The 23784-nt window shown below is 36.6% G+C and overlaps 1 protein-coding gene across 1 annotated transcript in view; it reads right to left on the bottom strand.

Moving 5' to 3' along the window:
• XIRP2 (xin actin binding repeat containing 2) overlaps positions 1–23784 on the bottom strand; it is a 293843-nt gene that overhangs the window by 90048 nt on the left and 180011 nt on the right. Inside the window, exon 2 of the mRNA XM_087435338.1 lies at positions 9332–9485. Coding sequence (XP_087291464.1) covers positions 9332–9485 — 154 coding nt within the window. The remainder of the gene's footprint in view (positions 1–9331; positions 9486–23784) is intronic.

Below are 23784 nucleotides of genomic sequence, written 5' to 3'. Positions count from 1 at the left end.
CTGGGACCCAATCCAGATTGCTTAGTGACAAGGGAATAAACATTGAATTCACTCCTTTGTAAATCTGTAAAAGAATCTAGACTTTGTTCTTCAGATAATGAAATGTCATAAATTGAGTTAACGTCCAAAAATAGATTTTATTTCAAGTTTATATGTTTTTATATTGACTTCTAAAATACTTTATTCACTAATATTTTTTGAACTTGCAAATCTCTAAAAACTTCTACTAAATTGAAAAAACACTGAAACAACAGCATTCTCTAAAAAAATGTGGAATCAAATAAACAAAAAAAGACCAGTTTCACTGCCCAAATGACCATATTTTAATATGATAGTTTTTGTTTATATTGCTATTACAAAATTTAAATTTAACTTTCTACAATTCTTAAGCATATAGGTATGCCACTCATTGTAATAGAAAACTTTTAATATCTTGACTGAATCAAAAAGTTGCCATACTTCTACAGATTTTTCTATTTTTTAAATGATACTAGTAGTACATAAACAATGCTTTCTTGCTGAAAAACATTAAAAGAGCACAGCAACCTAATAATACATCTTAGAAAACTTTCTAGTCAGTACAAACTTAACTATCTCATTTTTATCAATTCTATGTACTATTTCATGGTATGGGTGAGCCATAATTTAATCACTCCCCTATTGACAGGCATATAAGTTGTATCAAATTTTTTTCTAATAAAATCAATACTGCAATAAATAGCCTCCATCATTGAGTGATTGTACTCATGTGCAGTGTTTCTTTTAGATAAATAGATAAAACTTGATATGGAACTTTTTGGGTGACATTCTGAATTTTAATTAACACTATTCAATGTCTCTCCAAGACATCATACCTTTTCTGTACTACCACCAACAGTGTATGAGAGGATCTATTTCTTTATACATCCTACAAATGCAAACCGTTACACAATGTTTTTTCATTCTGATGGAAAATATTATGCCTAATTATTATGTTAGTTTTTATTTTCCCAATTGTTAGTAGTGCTCTTCACATTTTCATATGATTCTTTTCCATTTATAGTTTTGCTTTAGTTCATATACTTTGCCCAATTTTTTTATTCGATTGACTAGTCCATCCATTTCCAACTAACTTGAATGCTAGGTGTTTCACAAACTAAACTCCATAGTATGCAGAGTTCGCTTTCTAGAATCTCTAATTCATAACTGATATCTATGCAGGTATAGCTCTGCTTTATTATACTTATATAATAAAGTCTATATACTTTCTTATATAGCTTTGTTACTTATCTATATTGTGATTTTTGATTGTGAACTCTTGTTCATTGGAACGTTATCTCTGGGACTTTTTTGAGGCCCCAGTTAAAGGTGCATTCCTCCATAGAGGATTTATATTTTGCTTCTACTAGCTATTTACCAACCTGGATCCCTTATAAATTAATATTAAAATTCCCTAATAGTTTCCTGTCTATAATATACCCAAAAGTAATGGGCTTCATATTCTGACACCATCTTCTCACAAGGCAGTATGTCATTGTTAGGGATGGAGAGTGAAGATATTTAAGTAAGCAATGAATCAAAAGTATTGTGATATGATGATATAAAATAGGCTTGCAAGTGGTGTATCAAATTCTTCCCTGATATTTATGAAAAGCAATGGTCTTATCAAGTCACTAGATAATGATTACATATCCCCTAAAAAGTCTAGAGTTATCTAGATGTTAAGTGCTGAAATATTAGACCGAATAAACAGTTAAACAGAATGAGTTTCCTATTGTGTTTGGCAAGAAGTGGTTGTTTTTGTAAGTAAATGATCTTCCAAAAATGGAACAAGTGGCTTTTTGTCTTAGGCAATACAAAGTTATGTGGTATTCTTCAAGAATCCCTGAGACCCTCTGGCTAGGACATTGTGTACTCTTCTAATTGAGGCCTCATATACTATTTCATCGGTTTGGAAGTTGCAAATAAAGAATCCTAACTGTGACCTGCAGAATTTATTCATAGAACATTATTTTAGCCCCATTCCCATATTTATAGATGTGGAAAAAGAACCAAAGATAGAAACGTGGAGCTCTTGGTAATTGTGACCTCAGAAAGAGAAAGGTTCATATGTTATTATTATTTGTGTTTTCACATTTATTAGTAAGTTATTCTTATAATTCATCACTGATACTATATATTTTAAAGGGCATGTGAAGCCGATTAGCCTGAAATAAGAAATTATATTTAAAAATTAAATATTTGTAATTAATTTTGATTTCAAATAAATAGGACATTTCTAATATTAAATGTCAATAATGAATTGTATGGAGAAAGTACACATTTTTAATAAAAGTATTTGGCTTAAAACCTGAAAATACAAATATATTAAAAACTTTATATTGCCTTGAAAACTGAATTTTCAAAAATTGCTAATTAGGTAATACACATAGTGGCTTTTTTCCCTCTCCCCATATCTGGGATATTTAGAGCCTAGGATTGCCCCTAGAACGTTAGTTTTTTATTTTGGTGAAAAATAGCCAAATACTCCACTCCTTCAATTTTGTAAACATAGTTGAAACACGTAAATGAAAATTTTAATCAACTCTGAAATCACAAAAATCAAGTCTTCCCTTTTCATTCAAATCAGCCTTGTTAACCTGGCAACTGAGTCTAATTAACCTCAGCCTGAATTGCTTCACCTCCAGCTTAGAATCTAGAACCCACTCTGGATCCAGCTCATGGGGATATAAGGACATTTATTGAAACGAGCTGCCAAACATCAAACATATGATAGCATCCCTATTCCCTCCAAATACTTTACTTTCAATAACCCTTCATGATTTTGCTGCATCTACCTGGAATTTCCACCCTTCCTCCCATTCCTCCCTCTCACACATCCCTTCTTTCTCTTCTTGATCCACTCCCAATCATTTTTCAAAATCGGCTGCAAAAAAAAAGAAAAGAATATCAGCACTTCTATGAAGCATCTCCGGGTCCATGGACAGAAGTTATTGCCTCTGTGTGTCTCCTTCTGTGCCACTCTTCATCTTCAAATGCTGATACTTGTTTATGAACCTGCCTTCTTTCTTAAACTCTAAGCTACTCAGGAGCAGAGACTGTGTCTTCACATACTCTACTTCCCGATACTAAGCACAGGGACGGGTCCATAGTACATGTTCAGGAAACATTTGCTAAATTTATGGATGTTGCTACTGCTTACCCTGTGTTTTTGTCTCTGATAGCAAAAGACAATTCTTTAATAACTGGATTCAAGCTACTTCTCAAAAGCTTCATAGAACTGCTTTATTATTTTTTTCCTTCTCTTCCAGACTTTCTTCCTCCATTCTTATTTCTGTCTCTCTCTGTCCCTTGTCTCTTCCTCCCTCCCTCTTTCTTCCTCTCTTTCTTCCTTCTTTTCTTCTTTCCTTCTTCCCTTTCATTCAAAATCAGTGCCTCAAAATAATGAATATTCTTAGTCATGCGCTAATCTCTAGTGACTGGATTTTTTATCCTTAAACCCAGCTAGGATTGCATCACCAACACCTGTCATCAGACTTATCCAGTGTGGACCTACCACATTCACGAACCTCTAACGTTACCTTTATTTTGGAACACTGATGGTCATATGAGCCGTGCCAACCTGGATAAACACATGGAATCATAAACTCAGTTTAAGATGTGGGGTTCTTGTGTTTCACCTTTGTACTGACATTCTAATTTCAAACCTATTAGGTAATGCAATTCTCGTGTCCCTTTCCCTAGAATAAGCAATTCCTGGTTGGCCCCCATATATGGGCTCCAAGTCTTCAGCCAGCCCTGTGATTCTGCCTGAACTCCTTGCCTCCTGTGTGGGCCTGTCCTCTGGAGACTGAATAGAGCAATAAATACTCCAAATGTACAGGATACATATTGAGGAACAAAGGGAGGAGTAGTTCCACACACTTTGCACTGGTGACAGAGGTAAGGTATGAGTTTTACTGACATATATCTTTCCTCTGGTTTAAGTACTGCGTAGAAACTAGCAATATAATTGCTTCAAGCATGGGGCCTGGGATCACCCAGGGAGGATTCTGCCTCAAATCGTCCTGGATATGTTTGTCTTGAACACATAAAAAATATGACTTTGTATGCTTTAAACAATGAAGAAAAAGAGAAAATATTTTATTCAAGTCTTTGCTTACATGTCATCTTTCTGTTGTGGCTGATCATGACCATCTTAATTAAAACTGCAAACCTCCACCATGCCTCATCCCCTTTATCCTTGTCTGTGTTTTCTACAGCACACGTTACCATCTGTATGTAATTTACTTCTTCACTATTTTTATTGTTTATGGCATGTTTCTCCCTGTTAGAATACAAGCTGCACAAGAGCAGAGTTTTTCTTTTTTCTCTGTTTTATTCATTGATATCCTCAAGCATCTAGACTGCTACCTGGCACATATAGGCACTCAATAAATATTTGCTGAATGAATGAATAGACAAAAACAGTACATCAAAAATATTCTCTAGGAATAGATATACATTTTTGATTCTACTGCTAGAATATTTAAAAACAATCTTTAGTTCTTTCCAATTGCAAGGTGGTAAAATGAATGAATGGGTTTCAAGAGGGATATTTATATTTGTTGTTCTCTTTCTTTGATGGCATCATGTTTTAAAATTAAGTATGACCATGCACAAGCTCAAAATGAGTTCCTGGGATTTTGATTATTAATCAATGGAAATTTTCCAGCATTCCAAGGTGCTGATTTAGAGCTACCATTTGAAAGACCTCATGAATAGACCTTTCATTGCAATTTCCCCAGAATAGCAAACTCCCAGCTGCCCCTTCCATGAGAGCCCATGATTTAACTCTGGAATTTGTTTTGACTCACTGACTATAAAAGCAACTAAAAGGAACAAGTGGAAGTCATTGAAAAACTGCAGGTGAAACCCACTTTAAGAAAAAGAGAAAAACATACCTCAAAACTGAGTAAACAGATCAAATAGATCAAGTTGTTTTGATATGACAAAAGGATTCTTCACTTTGTAAAGGGCATCACCTCAGGATTATTTTAAATGGTGATTTACTGACAATATTTTTACTAAGAAAATGTCTCCTATGTGAATTAAAAGAACATGGCTGATGTACAGGAGATTGTCTTGGGCGTAAAAGGAGGTGCGAGTAAGGGAGCAGGTCTAGAAGCAGACTCCAGTGTTTGGAGACTCAGGCCCACTGTGGTGTGTCCAGAGACTCGGTCTAAAAGCCTGTCTCCCGAGTCTCATTAGACCCAACAAATCAGCCCGAGCAGAACAAATGGTGCCGATGGCCTTCGCTGGAGCTGCTCTGTGACTAAATGTCTGCTTTATTTATAAGTTTCCAAATAAAATCCTTTTTTTATTAAAGGAATGGTTCTGTTAATTTTAAAGTATCTTATTACTGCATTTCATTTGACTTTGTTGACCTTATAGAGAATGGCTTGCTTCCTGACCTGAGAAGATTTATATTCCCGAGACAATTAAGCTCTAGAAAAGATGTTATGGGAAAATGCACAGCCTCACAGTAGATATTTCTGTTCCTATGATAAAAACATTGTTTTTTAGTGCATTGAAAAGAAAACACAGGTGACACTATTTTTTCTTAATTTTATCACTAGGAAATACTACAGAGAAGAGACTGTCATTAGCTCGTGAAAGCAATCTTTCTAATATATGTATTATTGCTACTTATTTGTTTAATTTTGCTGACATGAATTCACTTTACACTTATCCATATATATTTCAATAAAGGTAAATTTGTGGAGAAAGGATAACTTAAAATCAATAACCAGCGTTTGGATCCTTTCCGATGAGAAGGGTGGACAATGAGTTCCTTGGAGAAGTTCTGCTAAAACTGTGCTGTCCAAAACAGTGACTATTTACATTTAAAATAATTAAAATTCAATAAATTAACAATTAAGTTGCTCAGTTGCACTAATTAATTTTCAAGTTCTTAATAGCCACTGGTGGTTAGCAGGTAGTGGTTACCACACTGGACAGCACACATATGGAACACGTTTATATCACAAAAAGCGTTACTCTAAAATGTCTGATTTTAGATGAAAAATAAGACATAAATAATTACTCTCACATAAATACATATACTGCACATACATCAACATTTTAGAAACCTTAATAACTGAAAGGATCTCACCACTTAAGAGAGTAGTGGAAAGTTAAAAAGAACAGACCCTCGGTTTGTTTTGTAAAATCTGTCGGAGAAGATGAATGGCCATTATGAGAATAAAGAATGAATTTAGCTTTAATGGAGCAGAGTAAAAAGAGAAATACAGCAGGTAATTTCTAAGGTTTATTACAAAAGCCTTGAAAGAGTGACTTTGAATGTATATTTTATCTGTTAGCATCATACATGTTATGACTTCCAAGATTAATATTAAAATTATGGCTTAGAGAATAAAAGTGAAAAGCAGGTAATTGTCATATGGAAAAAGTCCCAAAGAATTTAAACTTGAAGAACATAACCTAATAACCTGTGCTATTTGAAGCAACCCTTGATTCCGAATTTTTCAGCAGAAAAAATGGATTTTTTACTGTGCATTCACGTAGATCAAACCTAAGCAGATCTTATCACGTAAATTAGTAGCTAATACTCCCAATATTCACTTTCCAACTTGCTGGTTTTAAAATAGCTAAAGGAAATTGCACAAATCAGATTTTTATATCACTACAATACAGTTAGTCAAAACCATTTATATGGATTTTTTGCTCTGATATCTATTACGTCACCAAAATTTATCAAATTATGGATTTGTCATGCTTGAAATTTAATTTCAAATGAGCCAAGTCTTCCTAGAATCATTGGAACAACTAATCACGTACTTTCCAAAGAAAATGGGAATGGAATACACCAACGTGCATGTGAAGGACTATGATTTGTTTGACGTCAGTACACTGATGAAGAAAGCGGAGCAAACCTAATAAGAAGTGGTGAGAGCAATCAAACACAACCTGGTAGAGAGGATCATCAGGCATAGAAAGGAGTTGGGGTGGAATCCAGCGCCTTTCTGTGTTGCTACCCGGGACCCACAGTTGAGAATAAGGGGCGAGAACTAACCCAACAGCCATGGCTATTCTTGAGTCCTGAGATGGAATCATCAATTTACATTGGTTTTACCAAATTCTAAAAGCACAGGACATTAGGTAGCTGCTTTTTAATGATCTATTGTAAGTTTATTTAAAAAATTCTGCTGTTTATGACAGAGATATAAATAAATACTGCCTTCAAGTATGAAACTCTTGAGGCTACTTAAAATATTTAACTAGTATGTGAGGCCATCACAGCCACTCATATACAAACTGACATCTTTCTGTTAGCACATTTTATTCAGACACACATGTTTATCTTCTTGGAATAAATTCTGTCTTTTTGCAGCAGAACAGCAACATGAATATACTCTTGGGTTGTATAGGTTTTGTCAAGCTTATATAAAGCTTGTCAAAGTTAACTGTATGTATTAAAAAGGCTTATAATTGTCCCATTGAAGATGGAAACTTGGGGCACCATGGAAGAACCAAAGGATCCTGTAATAAAAGAAGTTTCTTTCTTTCAAATGTAGTGATACATAAGAATTAGAGTTCTTGTGCAATGTACAGATAAAATACAAATAAAGTTAGCTGCTATGTTCATCTTTAGTGCAATTTTCCCACCCTGAGTTTTTAAGTTTAGCTCTTGATATTTTCAATATACCTGGAAATTTAAATCTGAAGTCACTCTTAGATTTAAGTCAGATCTTGATACTAAATGATGGTTACCTTCCAGAATACCTTTTCTAAGCTTGTAAAATAAAGAGGCTTTTGAAAATCTTTGCATGGAAACCAAAGAAAACACAGGAGAGAAGTGAGGTGAGATGAGTGGAGTTGTTTATCTCATGTGATTTTGATCAGATCATTTGCTGACCTCACATTTGCGTCCCTCTGGGAAGATCTCCAGGCCAGCATCATCAGAACATAAATCATTCCCTAAAGCTTCCCTGTTGTGGCCTCTGCTAATGTCATTCTTTTGCCTTCAGTCAAGTGCACATAAAGTTTAGTCACAGGCCAGAAATATGTGGAGTAAATTCCTAAGGTTGGTACTAATCGTATTAAGATATCAGTTGGGCATACAAAAATGAGTTGAAAATGAAAAATAGAGATTGAGATTCCAATTTACATGTGTTTAGAAATCCGTGCCCTGTTTATCATTATCAAACTCCCTTTTATTCTTCCCACGCCCACCTCCCACTCCAAAGTACATACTTAAACCAATTACAATCAGAATGGGCTAAATTATATGTAAATTATCTTGAGGTTCAGTCTGTACTGTCATAGAGTATAGCTTCTTAAACTTTAATGTACACCTGAGTCATAGGAGGATCTTGTGAAAATGCAGATTCTGATCCAGTAGGACTGGTGAGGGGCCCAGCGTTCTGCTTTTCTAATACACTTCCAGGTGATGCCGATGCTGATTCACAGATGACACTTTGAATAGCAAAGTTTTAAAGCAGCATATCATTTGCTTTCCCAAATTGTGATCTGTCTGTCATATTCCATAGACTATTCCACATTGCTCATGTTGACTGGCAACTTGACAGTTGAATATATATAGATATATACACCAAATGATGTCCTAGAAGTTGTACTAATTATAATCTTTAACAAACATCACAAACACTATAATATGCATTACTTGGCTAAAAGAGAAAAATCCAGAATGTGACTAATCAGAAATGATAAATGATATCTGTATTTTCCAGTAAATTCTTTATATTTTATACTCTGTCATAGTTGAAAATTATATTAATAGTGTAATTTCTAACATACGAACTATTAACTTTTTAATGACATTTGTAAAACATTAATCAAATTTATGAGGTTTTCCCCTAAATTATGACACTCTCATGTCCCTTTTTATTCCATATTCATTAAGCACATTTAGTTTGTCTGAAAAAGACATGCTGAATGCGTTGAAATTTTTTTTTTATTTTGCCACTGACAGTTACTTATTTTTTATCATTTTATTACCCCACAGACAGAGAGACAAATACGTTTCCTTTCTTTTCACAAAAGGAAAAGTCACATGATGGCTAAATGCATTGTTCCAAAAGCCAAATACTGAAAATGCTTGCTGTACTGGTTTATAATTAATTAAAATATACTTTATTTAGTTTTAAAAATTAAAGTAAATAAAATAGAGATAGAAGGATTTAAATATACCTCTATTTTTCCTGAATTGTGTTTCTTAAGCTATATTCTGTCATCTTTTTCCTTACTATTTTTAAATAAAACCTTATTTATTAACCACTCATGTTGTACAATGTATGATCCCAAGATCACATCAAAATATTATGCTAACCTTCAAAGATGCGGCTGTGACCACTTTCAGGTGACATCTTGTCAAAAGATGTTTCCTCGGCTTTCTTGTCTGAATCTTTCACAGAATCTTCAGACTGCCTCCCAGGGTGGCGCTTAAATGTTGGTGAACACAAACTTCTCTCAATTTCCACTTCCTGTTAGAAGACATTAAAGGGATGTGTGTTAAAAGCTATCAGTGGGAAACAGATGTGGTTTTCAGGGGGTTTAGAGTCAGGAGTGAGAGAAGGAGGAGTTTCTATGAGTGATGTTTTCCAATATGCTTTGGGTAAAATTTTGATAACTTAGCCGAGAACTGCAAACACATATCTGACACATAGTTTACTTTTCTGCCACTAGTCCCACTTCCGAATTCATTTTTCTTTCATGTGGCTTTTTTTGTTCTCATAAAAGAGAGAAAAGGGAAACAAGGGTCACAGTACAACATAATATATGTTAATAGATGCAACTTCCTAAGGCCTGAGAAACGTCCACGGGAGATTTCAAAATATAGCAATATATCAACATTATATGCTTAAGACAGAAGAAAATGAGTCTTTTTTAAGGTCATGCTCACCTTATAATGATAATCTTAGTAATTATAGAGCTCTCAAATTACGAACCCATTCAGCCACCATACAGTAAGTACAGTTTGGCAATTCATAAAGATTGTGAAATTACTTCTTTGAGATAGTAATTCAAAATTGGACAGATAACAGTTTCCCAAAGGAAAAATGTATAAAGGGTATTTCAAATATAGGGAGTCTGGTGTTCCTTATTTTATACATTAATATAATCTAATAAAACAAACCAAGTCAATCAGACTATTTTTGATAAAAAATTGTAAAAAGTAAGTAAACCAGCCAAAACAGCTTGAGAAGCAAAAGCGTATTTTTTAAAAACAAATCAAGTGATATGTTGGAAATATTTTCAATAGCTACTCATAAGGTTTAAATTTTTGTACATGAGGTTGTATTTTCTAAACGACAGCCATTCAAACAATGATGTGATGAATTGGTCTTCAGTTTTGTTACATTTTAAATACACTGGCATGAATGAGTCAAGTTTGAGACTTAGCTAAAAAGTCTAAAACATATTTTAGAGTAGGTACACTTTCTTTGTCTACGATATAGTTGGAAAAGGCAAGGATCTTGGAAAAGTAATAACCCCATAGCATTTTATATTTTCTAACTTTCACATCCATTTATTTTTATATATATATATACACACATATATACATATGCTATATATATATACTATACATATAATTAGAAAATATTGGTATCTATTTAATCATTTCATCTTTAAATACCTCCCAAATGTATGATGTATACTATCTTCATTATTGTGACATTCAACTGGAATTAAGAACATTTACAAGAGAAAAACAGGAAAAGAAGTTCCCATTTTTTCAGGGCATTGCCTTTAACATTTGTGTTTCCAACTATTGAAGTCCAAAGGTTCATAACAGTAGTGATGTTTTATGCTGTTGAGACACAATGTCAGACATGCCATGGCATGTGGGTGTGAGCTCCTTAGCTAGTGAACCAATGTAGCATCCTCACCTCAGTTCATTCTGGTGTCCTCTTTCACCGGCATGTAAAGTGCCTGCTATGAAATAGATGCAGTATGTTTGTCTGTTTTTGTTTCAGCAATTTAATCCAACTCCTAGCATTGGCAAAAGTAAAATAAGATCAATAAAGAGAAAATGAAGATGCCTAGAAAGTAGTGATTCTTGTTCCGAAAATTTTTGTTTTGACAAAGGTGGAATGCTGAACATGGTTGATGGACTCAACAGATGATGTGAAAGGATCATCTCTCTATTTCACATAGAAACATGGAAATGTGATTTGTGAAATTGTTTAAGCAAATATTTCAGCCAGTGATGACATTAATTTATACTATATTGATATTTTCAACTTCGAATTCACAAATATCAAGAGTGCATCATATACTGAGGCAATAAGGGACCCACAGACAGTCCACATATGAATGTAGTAGACCTGTTTCCAAGCCTCGATCATCAGATCCAAATCACTCTGCAGCAAGTTGCTTAGCGCCCTGGCAAGTGGTCAAGGGGGGCTTGTGTAGAGATGTAAAAGAACTTCTTCGATGAAGTTGAATTGCGCTGTCTCTAATCAAAGCAGTGATCTGCTTTAATCTCTTAATCTGTTCATGCACTGTTTTACAAAATATTCACTTTGAGTTAAAACCCATAGGCTTAAACAAATGCACAAAACACCAATTTAGAGAGGAAAAAATGCAGCACTTGATGATGAGAAACTTGGATTTGAGCCCTCCCTTCACTACTTATTAGTGGCGTGGCCTTGCTCAGGTCGCTTGATATATCTGGGACAAAGTTTTCTCATATGTTATGTGAAGATATTTAGTAATCAAACATCTAACAGTCAACAATCAACCATTTGTAGTGACATTTCATTTGAAATAAAATAAAATGAAATAAAGAAATATTATTCATCTTTTGTAGCTTCCAGTGTAGTGAGGGAAACAAAGAGTAAGAAAATAAATAAATCAGTGTAAATGCACAACTATATACAGATCAGGAAGGACAGATACATAAACTCTGAGTGTCTAAAATGGAGGAATTAACCTAGTGGGGGAGGTCATGCAAAGCTTCCCCGGAAAAAAAAAATCATCCATTGGTATTTGAAGGATAAGTAGGGCTTAACTAGGTGAAGAACTTTCCAGGTGGCGAGAACAACATATGCAAATGTTCTGGGCTGGGAGGAAGTACAGCGGATAGAAATGTGGCTAGAGCCGGGAGCCTGAGAAAGAACATGGTGCTGGAAGACCGGCAGAGGTAGGTAGAGTCTAGATCACGAAGGACCTGGAAGGCCATATTAACTATTATGACCTTAATCAAATGGGAAGTTACTGGAGAATTTTAAGCAAGTGTGTTTGTGTGTGTGTGTGTGTGTGTGTATGCACACATGACAGAATCACGTCTGCAGTGTGAAAAGATTAGTGTACCTCTGGAGTAGGTTTTCTCAACCTTGACATCATTGACATTTTGAACTAGATAATTCTTTGTTGGGGGGGGTGCTATGCTGTGCATTGTAGGATGTTTAACAACATTCTCCTTTCTACCTACTAGATGCCAGTAGCACCACCCCCGAGTCATGACAATCAAAAGTGTGTTCTGACATTGCCAAATCTCCCATAGGAAGCAGTCACCCCTGGTTGAGAGCTACTGTTCTAGAGTAGGCTAGACTGAAGGATGCTCAGAATATACATGAAAAGATCAGTAAGGAGCCTATGGTAGTACTCCAGGCAAGTGATGACCATCTTGGACAAAGGGTGGTGATGGAGACAAAGAGAAGTGAACTAAGTTGAAAGATATTTAGGATGTAAAACTGACAAGGCTAGGTAATGGATTGAATCTGAAGTTTGAGAGAGAGAGAATTTAGTTTTTCTTTCTGGAGTACACAACTAAATGGATTGTGGTACCATTAAATAACATCAGAGCACCAGAGGAAGGCTAGTGGGAGAAAAGATTATAAATTGGGTACCAAGATGTCCAAACGGTAGTTGGATGTGTAGCCCTAGAGCTTAGAGAAGAGGTCCTAACTGAACAAGTACTTTGTGAGTCATCTGCCTTTCAGTGGTAATTGAAAAGGTGGATGTGGATGAACTTGCTTCGAGTGTAATGAGGAACATTTTTCCAGAACCAAGGTTTGAAAAATGCTGACATTTAGTACTATGGCAGAAGAGCAAAAGCAGACAAGAAGAAGGAAGAAAATCAGAAGTGAAGAATATCTTTAACAGTATTGAACTCTCATTGAGAGTATAAACAGATAAGGACTTAAATATACCCTTTGAGTTTAGTAACATGGATATAAATTATTGAGCAAAACAGTTATGGTGGAAGTAAAAAGGTTGGAAGGCAGATTGAAGTGGGTGAATGACTGACTGGAAGACAGTGAACGTAGATAACTTCTTGAATAGTTTAGTGTTAAAGTGGAGGGGAGAAATAGAGCAGTAATTCGAGAGACGTGTTTTGTTTAGTTTCGTTTTAAAGGGAGAGACTTGCATATGTTGAAAAGCCAATTGGAAGGATTTAGTGAGATAGAGAGGTTGGCTGTACAGAAGAGAGAAGGAAAAATCAATAATGTAAAATTCCTGAGAGAGGCAAGACGATGGAACCTATATCACAGATAGAAATGTAACCCAAAGATAGGAGAACATAAAGCAGTCCTGTTGTCACCGAGGGTAAGGAAGGTGAAATTAATGTAGATATAGATGATTTGTATGCTTGGTAGCTTGAAGATAAGTACATTCTAGTCTAAAATCATCTATTTTCTCTGTTAGGATGTGAGATCTGATGAAATTGGGAAGAACATTTGAAGAGAATGAAGAAAGTTTAACTTCATTGCTGTGGGGAATGGGGAAGTGAAATGAGCAGACAGAGATGACTACGGCTAATGAAGCATTGGGAGCCCATTTGAGGTCAGTAATATTAAATTTACAGGGCTACCAATAGACCCTGTTGAGTGACTGTGTGAAAATTCTCCAGAGTTCTACTTCAGGCAATGAGAAAGGAGATAGCTGAGTTCAGCTAGATAGAAGTTTTGTGAGGAAACAATAAAAGGAAAATGTATGTTGCAGGGTAGTCTAAGGTGTGGGAGGGGACAGATACAAGGGAATTTAGGTTACTGTCAAGAGAACTGAGAGAGTGATTAAATGGTAAACACCATGGAAGGTGAGATGGATTAAAAGGGAAAAAAGTAAGGGAAGGGTGGATTGGAAGACAAAAAAATGATCAAGAGGCTGGAATCCTGGTGAGTTTAAAGAACCCTGTGCTGTGAATACTTGGCAAAGCAAATTGAAAAGAGAGGCGAATGAGTTGTTTGCTTTAGTGATGTGGGAAGTAGAACAGTCACAATCGCTAGGATGCGATTGTGATCGTGAAAATAGAAGCAAAGGGGAGTAGAGAAGAAAGTCGTTAAATAGCAGGAAAGCTAGGAACTCAAAGGCTATGATGGTGTCTCAGGATAATGGAAGGGCTGGGAAGGCAGAGAAAGACTATAAGTGTCAACATCCCTAGTAAACAAGGGAATCTTAATTGAAACGTAATAAATAACAGTGATGAAGGAGGACAAAGGGATACATTTTGACTGGCATAAGCCTCAAATGAGCAGGGTTTTTAACAAGAAAGTGGAAGAGGGGTGGTCAGAAAGAACAATGGCCTCAAAGTACATGAGGAAGATTCAGGGATGCTGGTGTTTTCAGGGCAGAGCCATGTTTCTGTCAAGGCAAGAAGGTAGAAGAAGCATTTAGAGAAGAAATTGAAGGCACAGAGGAGGTTGCTAATTATGAAGAGGTAATTCTAGAAGCAGTGGTGGAAGTTCTGGCTTAAATAATATCTAAGGAAATAAAATCTCTCAGTAATGTCTACAATCTTTTCTAGCTTTAAGACACCTTAAAACTAGGAAAGCAATGGAAAATAGGGGAAACTTAAGCTTAAAAGAGAATAAGATAACTTTTCTTTGTTATTTATGCACATTCCTTTCTTTGACATAGTGTGTAATTATAATCTTAGAAGATATATACTTTTTAAAAAATAAGATTGGAAAATGCCAACCTTTAATCACAATCTAGTATCTGCTTCACAAGAGACCATGGAGTTATATAGGATTACCTAAAATGGTCAGAACATCATAGCAGGCATTTCAAAAGTGGTCTGCTTTATTACTTTATATTTTTTCCTCTCAGTATGAATCCACGAGTGAAGAGGTCACGGAGGTGGGAGGGGGTGGAAGATGAGCAGGGACTAATAAAATGAAAATGTTTTAACTTGTCCATATTTAAAAAGCTGACCTAGCTCATGGACCTTCCCAGACTCAGTGGATTCTTGCCTTTAGGCAAATAAAAATATTGAAAAAGACAAACATGGGAAGTTGTATGCAAACATAAAGAGAAGGCCAAAAAGAAAAGGAAATTACCAAAATACAAGAGACGGGGAAAAAAACCTCCTTATAATGAATTCTGCAGTATTGAGGGAAAAGGAGAACACCAGTCATGGCTTGAACAATTCATGAATGAACAAGAGAATTGTTCATTCATGACTTTGAAGTTTTGTAATCCCTGTCACCAACCCGTTTCCTCGAAGGCTTTACCTCCCGCTCTGTGTAATAAAAGTATCTCTTCCCTCATAACTCAGTGCAGCCTCCCCTATGAAGCCTCCTTCAATCATTCCATTCTACACGCATCTTCCATTCATTCAAAATATTTAATATGTTTCAAAGCCAGCTCTGGTGGTCTAGTGGTTAAAGTTTGGCTCTCTCACTGCCTGGCCCAGGTCCACTTCCCGGTCAGGGAACCACATCACCCATCTGTTGGCTGTCACACTGTGGCAGCTGTGTGCTGCTGTGATGCTGAAAGCTATGCCATCGGTATTTCAAATACCAGCAGGGTAGACCATGGTGGACAGGTTTCAGCGGAACTTCCACACGAAGACAGACTAAGAAGAAGGACCTGGCCACCCATTTCCGAAAAAATTGGCCGTGGAAACCCTATGAATAGCAATGGAGCATTGTCTGATATAGTGCGGGAGATGAGAGGATGGTGCAAAAAGACTGGGCAGAGTTCTGCTCACTAGGAGTTGGAATCAACTTGAGAGCACTAATAACAACAAAATCTGTTTCAAGCACTGTTCTGGGCACTGCAAATACAAATATGATTAAGATGCATGTTGGGTCCTCAAGAAGCATGTAGTCTATTGGCAGAGAAAAAGACATCAACTGAACATTATAACACAAAAAGGAGTGTGTAATAACAAGGAAATGTAGGCATCCTGGAGACACAGAAGGAGGATTCCTGGAAGGTGTGGTCAGAGAAAGCATCCTGAAGAAGGTTATGTCAGAGCTGAATCACAGGCTGGAGCTGAACTCCATCCTGTAGGTTAACAGGAATCCTTGAAAGGGATTTAAATAGGGGTGACAAGATTACACTTGTACTTCAGGTAGATATATCTGTCAGCAATATGAAAAATACATAACAATGGGATAAGTTGGCAATATCTTATAATAGTTAAGTTGGCATTATCTTATAATAGTAAGTATAGTAATGACTTTATTAAAATTTCCAATTGAGAGACAGAACAATCCTACAACAGGATAGTGAGAGGGAGAGTAGACAGAGCACATTAAAAAAATATTTAGGCATAAAATTAGTAATTTGTAGGATAAAGGTAGTGGAAAAGTAGAAGTCTAGCATAACTCATAGATACTCTAATTTGGATGGCTCTATGAAATTAATAAAACAGGATGAATCTCTTCCCCAAACCAATCAGTGCCTCAGAGAGGTGAAGGTCAATTTCAGGTTCCCTTCAGGACCCACGGCAAAGAGTGAGGTGATCTAGGAGAGATCCTGGGAGATCAAGCATATGCCACACCCTCAGTTTTGGGGCAATACTACTCTGGATGGAAGCCACAGGGGGACTCCCACAAACATATACTCCTCTATTTCTCCCAAAACACACTTTATACATGAAAGTGAAACTGAACTTTCCCATGAAAATATTGATAAAGAAAAACAGAGTTATCTTGCTTTAAAAATGATTCCTGGGCTTCATTTTTGAAGGGCTATTAGGTACAGCCCCCTCTGGGAATAAAGTCTTTGACATGTTGAATATGAGTTTTCTGTGAGACATCCAGAAGAAGATGTCCAGGAGGCAGCTAGATTTTTCAAGAGAGAAGTCTGTGCTGGAAATGAACGACTTAGGACTCATTAGCAAGAAGGTGATAGTTACAACAGTAAGAGTCTATTAAATTACCCAATTAGAGTATGCAGAGTAAGTGCAGAAAGCTGAGAAAAAGCTTACTGGCGTTTAAGAGACAGACAAAAGAAGATTATCTGGGGAAGGCAGTAGAAGAGGAACAGTCAGAAGCAGGGCCACTCCAAATCCACACGGTGCCTTTGTGTGAATTAGTAAAAAGGTGCCTCTTCCTCAAGACACTTGACTTCATCTGTCAGCAAGTTGTCATAATATACTGTTAGACCAGAACACGTTACTGCCACCTGCTGGAGAGTTGTCATAATAGAAATACATTCTACCTTGTTTCCTCTTTCCCTTAGATGTGTGACCTCGAGCAGCTTACAACCTGCACAACTATCTGTGGCTGCCAGAAGCAGCCAAGGAAAAGTGAAAGCCACGAATGCCAAGGATGTCGGGCATTTTAAATGCAGCAGGGAGTTTAGAGAAAAGTATCCTCTGCTTTGGGCAATTAGAAGGTGACCTAGGTAAAAACTGTTCCTGTAGAAGAGAGTTGGTTTAGGCAGGACTGATAATGAGGAGAAAGAGACAATGATATAAATTTCTATCCTAATCCTGAAGAATTTGAATTCCAATAATAATAATAATAATAATAATAATAATGGAAATAACAACAATAGCTAGAAAGTATTGAACATTCATTACGTATTAGGCACTATTTTAAGCACTTTACCTATATTACACTCATGTAATTGTCATTTCAACTCTATGAGAAGGTGCTATTATCCCCATTTTAAAGATGATGAAACTGAGGCTCACAGGAGGGGATGTTCAAGGGCGCAGATACAGAAGGTAAGTGTGATATGTAGACATGTGCGAAGCTGGAAGGAGATCACTGCTTTGAGCCTCGATGGTCTTTCCCATCTGGGAAGGAAGCCCCTGATGAGTTATGTGAGGAGAGGCAGAGGGTAGTTTTCCCAGAAGACTCAATTTGGATTCAGAAGGCCAGAGTTCAACGTCCAAGCTCTTCCATTGAATAATGAAGTGACCTTGGCTAACTCTTAACGTCCCTGAGTCTCAGGTTCCTCATCAGAAAAATGAAGACAATTATTTTCTACCCTAACTATTTTTACAGCCCTTTTGTAAAGATGGTTGCAAAGCAGCAGCAGTATCCCTTATCGACATGCTCGTGTGCAATGTCAACTCCCACTCCCCTGTCAGAGGTAAAGTCTATTTCTCCACCTCTTTGAGTCAGGAGAGTCCTTGCGGCTGCTCTTCCCAGTGAATATGGCAGGTGTGCTTACAGCTGAGACTACTCTGGAGTAAAAGGCCCTGGAGAATGAGATGAGAGAGGGAGAGAGAATAGGAGAGAACACAAGCAGCACACAGAGCTCAGCCATGCGAGTGAAGAATCCTTTCAGCTTCCGGCCAAGTCTCTTGGAATGCTCACTTTTTGGATGCTCCCTTTCAGAAACCATCACTATGCTTCGAGAAGCTTAAGGCTCTTTGAGAGATCATTCACAGCTGCTACAGCCCCAACTGACCTCTCAGGAGACAGAAGATCAACTGCCTGCAGTGTGTGTGAGCCATCTTGGATGTTCAGTCCTGTAGAGTCTTCAGATAACTATAGCCCTAGCCCATATCAGATTGAAACTGCATGAAAGATTTCAAGTAAGAACTGCCCAGTTGAGTCAAGTCAACCCACAGAACCATGAGAGATAAAAATAAATTGTATTAAGTCACCAAATTTTAGGAGTGGTTTGTTATGCAGTAATAAATAACCAGAAAATATTATCCTCACATACTATATGCCCTATTGTTCAGCATCTGTGGCCTTCATTTTTCTGCTTAGAAATAAGAAAACTGGAGAAGAGAAATGCTCCTTAAAGAAATCATAAAGGCCAGCATTTCTTGAATATTACTTCATGCCAGGTGCTCTGCAGGCATCCTTTTTATTTAATACTTTTAGCAATACTATGAGGTAGTTACCTCTGTCTTACAGTGAAAAAGCTAAGGTTAGAGAGTTTAAATAACTTAACTTGCCCAAGGCCACACAGAAGAAAGTGATAGACCTAGGTCTCAAATGCTGGTCTGATTCTAAGCTGATATGTTTTAATTGCTACACCAGCCTATCTCCCCAGTGTAATTTACTTATCACTCCTGGAAACTGAAATGATGTGGGTTAGAGTGGGATGACAGATAAAATATTAACTCCTTAACAGCCATAAAGTTGTCTTATTCCTCCTTATACCTCTTGTCACGTTATGCCTTATACACTGCTGGTATTTGATAAACTTTGAGCTGAATTTTCAAAAGCTCATGACATTTTACATTCACATAGCGTTCAAGAACAGAAGCAAAGAAAATAGGCAAATGTAATAATTAGATGGAGAAATCACGATTGTCACAATATTATCACACTCTACCACACGCATCACTCAAGAAGGGCCAAACAAAACCATGTGGCTTGCTCCCTCATTTAACTACACTTGATAAAGAATTGTAATGTTGGGCTCATCAGCTAGGTTAACTGGGCTCCTGATTTCCCAGTAACGTCTCAGTAATTTGGCATTTAGAACCTTTGAACATGGCTCCACCAGGTGTGTGCTGGGCCATCCCTCTGGCTGTTCTCAAAGAAACAGCACTTGGTGTTTCCTGAATCATCTCTGCACTTTCTCCTTCTCCACCTGTATTCATACGTGTTTGTCTAAAGAACACTCTCCTCCATGCCACCACCTGCCATATTTTTCTACAGAAAGTCTATCTTTTCACATGAGGTTCGAGCGCCACTTGCTTTAGGAAGTTTTCCCCTAATGCCACAGCTAAAAGCAGTCCCTGCCACATCAGAATTCCTCTAGTATCTGCAGCATCCTTAATGCCTTTCTTCATTCTGCTTTGTACTCTAGTCATTTTTGACACATCTTGTTTCCCCCATCACACTGTCAATTCATTAAGGACATGATTTAGTCATCTTTATAGTCCACATAGAATCTAACACTTGAATATTGCAGATACTTACTAAATGTTTGTTGAATGGACTCAAATAATTTTTGAATTTTATATTCATATAAAGCATTCAGAAGAAAATATAATCTAAAAATGTCCAAGGATGGAGAAGACATGTCTCATAGAGTGAAAAGGACAGACATAAAGAAAACAGGCTAACTCCCTTGGGAAGAGAAGGGAAAACAAAATTTATACTCTACGCATGGCAAACCAAAACTTTGCTACCAATACTTTTTAAATGTTCCTTTAGGTAGAACTCAGAATCTAAAATGAAAAATAAGTTTATCATTATTTTTAAAACTTTAAAAAAAATCCATGATCCGTAAGAGAAATAATAGGAGTACTAAAATTATTATCTATAAGCAAGAAAATATGCATTTTTTCTAAAGTACTATAAAACAACTTTATTTTTCTTAAATGGCTTATCAGTTCTCATGATATTTCTGTTACTTCTCCCAGAATGGGCTTAAATATTAAATAACAAAATAGAAGCTACCATTTTCCAGGAAAGAAAATGCGTCAATAATTTTTATGATTTTCAAATTGCTTTTATCCATCCTTATTGAATGTACAGCCATAAAATCAGTACCGTACATGTCACTCCTGTAGGTGCTCTTTTCTCAGGTGCTTCTACAGTTTCCTGTTCTACTCTTGTGCACTCAGACAGCACATCTAGCCATGTTAATTAATTCATTTCACTTATTACCGTTAAGGGCTGAATTGTGTGCCCCCCCACCAAATTCGTAGGTTGAAGCCCTAATTTCCAGTACCTCAGAATGTGACTGTTTTTGGAGACAGGGCCTTCAAAGAAATGATTAAGCTAAACTGAGGCTATTAGGGTAGATCTTAATCCATTCTGGCTGGTGTCCTTATAAGCAGAGGAAATTGGGACACACAGAAATACCAGGCATGCACACGCACAGACGGATGACCTTGTGAAGAGGCAGCAAGATGGCGGCCATCTGCAGGCCAAGGAGAGAGACCTCAGAGAAAACCAACCCTGCTGGCACGTTAATCTTGGACTTCCAGTCTCCAGAACTGTGAGAAAATAAATTTCTGCTGTTTAAGCCACTCTGTCTGCGGTATTTTTGTTATGGCAGCCGTAGTAAACTAATACGCTACACTTAGACTTAGGGGATTAATGATATAACTAGTCATTAAATGTATCTATTAAAGTGCGTAAGTTCCTCAGTAGCTATAAAAACAATAGATTTATTTAACTTATTGTGTGTCTACAATCAGATAGAAAACTCCTTACTACTACTGATTCTATACCACCCTCATCAGATAAATTTAACAGAACAGCTATTAAAGTAGTTGTGCATTCATAATTTTTGAGTGCATATTTGCCTCACTATGTTTATTCTGCATTGGGTGTAAGGCTCACATATGATATAAAAGGTATGCTGGCCCCAGATTCTGAGACAAAGCCACAGGCAAAAGGTTTCCCAGCTATTTTATAACCTCCTGATCAAAGTGAGATACATTATTGAAATGCTGAATTTTTCAAATGTGCTCCCACTGGGACTCTGCCTGCATTCCAGTCAATTTTATTAAATTCTGACAGATTTTTAGTCTTCAGGTGAAATGAATGCAAGCCTTATTTGGCCCTCGACAAGCCAGCACAAATTAAGGCACAAAGTCCCATAGAATTCCCTGGCATGAAGACCCAAAGCAAAAAATTATAAATGCATAAGTAGCATTGACCCTCAAGGTCATTCTATGTTTTATTTTATGTTACATTTAATTTCTTTTCATTTAATTCTAGATTCACCACTGAAGGTTATTCTTCACATTGACTTTAGTTCCAGAATAATATAAAGACATTCTGAATTTATCACTCTGGTATATTGTCCCTAAACCTAAGATGTGCACTGAAATTCTCCCCGACATTTGTTCTTCAGAATTTCTGAAATGGATGCTCTGGCCCTCAGGAACAAAGGCCTGTCTCCTCCATCTTTCACTTTTCCCTTGTAGGGCCCCATATAGGATAGGAGTGGAGAAGAAAGGCATGCACTATGAAATGTTCTCTCTCAAGATAAAAGAGAGTCTTTTGAGTTGTTGTAGATTATCTAATGTGATGCAGCTAGCAATTCTTACTATATAGTCAAAGAATTTGGCAGATATATTTATTCAAAAAGGGGACTTTCACCCCCAAATGCAGCTAGTGGGCAGTCATATGGCTGCAGAGCTCACGAGAGCTCAGCCACAGAGACCTCAGGTCTCCCCACAGGCAGAACATCCTTTCAGATGATGCATTCTGGTACCAGGCCAGTGAGCCTGGACATCTAAATCAACATTGTCACACAAATTTCACTTCTGAGGCTAAAAACAATGTCGCTATTAACTGTGGGAAGGCCTTCAACCTTTCCGACGCCTGTGATGTTATTTCTCTGCACAATGAGCCTGTTCCTCCTCATTTCTCTCAGAATGTGCCAATGCATATAAAACAATTCAGTACATGTTCACCTTCTGGGCACAAAAACTTGTACTGCCCTACATGGTTAATTAGGTGTTGTTTTCTCCATTTTCTAGGTGGAGGATATTAAACACAGAGATGGTATAATTATAGTCCTGGTTCACACACCATTTTTGGTTGGGTCCAAAATTAAAACTCGTTATGTCTCAACTTTTTAAAGAAAATATTCTGCATATGTGTGTGCATCATTACTTAATATTCTTGGAAGAAAGACTCTTCAGGGAGGGGAAAAGCTGATTCAGACCTTGTGTGCATGTTTCCTAATTTCTTTAGATTAACTGATCTCTTTTAGAAGCTGGGCATGTACATGATTATTTTGCTATTTGCTACTGACCTAAGAGAAAGAATGCTGCAAAATTGAAAGAGGTGTATTTCCAAGTTCACCGAAGTTCTCCAAGTGCAAAAATAAAACATGCTGCTATTTAAGCTTTGAGTGGCAGAGCATATCATTATGTCCCTTTGTTTCTCACCTCCTTAGAGACCGTGTTCATTTGACTTGCTGTAAGCCTGAGAAAGTCTGTGGTATTTTATGCTCAGGGAGAACTGAACACGAATTCCCCATGAGATGCAGATTTTTACTGCTATGTACCCTTATTTTCATGCTCGCATCACATTTAGGCAGTTAATTTTCCATATAAAGCAGAAATAATGCCTTCTTTCCCTTCTCAGTCAAGAATAAAATTCTGGAACTTACCCTAGTCGATCTCATTTTCTTAAATAGGGCCATAAAGTATTTTATGATTATCTTTATTAGTTGGAGACTATATCCAGGCTTGAAATAATTCTAATGAAAAGAAAACTTCTATTAAAATATTCTAACTAGTTTCAATTGACTATATTACTGGCAATGGAAAATTCCCTAATGGCTAAACCTTTTAAAGCTAATCTGCTTTAACACATTTTAAAACTGATGTGCCATTTGAGATTTAGGTGTTAGCATGCAAAGTATTTTCTTTTCCTATTCTTACATTCTTTTGTTATTTCATTTCCCCTTAACTTTTTGAAAATGAGATAACCCAATGATATTCCCTAGGGTTGCATGAATGAGTTAAAAAGAAATTTCTATATTCAAACTATCATACTAAAAATACTCAAAAGAATAAAGTGGAAAATGTATATTTGTGTGGATGGGTGATCTAACAATGCTCAGAGTGAATCAATTATATTCATCTGAGGAATACAACTTTCTTGACAGGTAGAACATTCACATAATTGTGTTGAGTTGGGGTGACATGAT

Source organism: Ceratotherium simum, chromosome 9 (genome assembly GCF_057802395.1).
Source record: "Ceratotherium simum simum isolate JZ-2026a chromosome 9, ASM5780239v1, whole genome shotgun sequence".
NCBI lineage: Eukaryota > Metazoa > Chordata > Mammalia > Perissodactyla > Rhinocerotidae > Ceratotherium > Ceratotherium simum.
The sequence above is the reverse complement of the archived record's forward strand: the minus strand, read 5'-3'. Positions and strand labels throughout refer to the sequence as shown.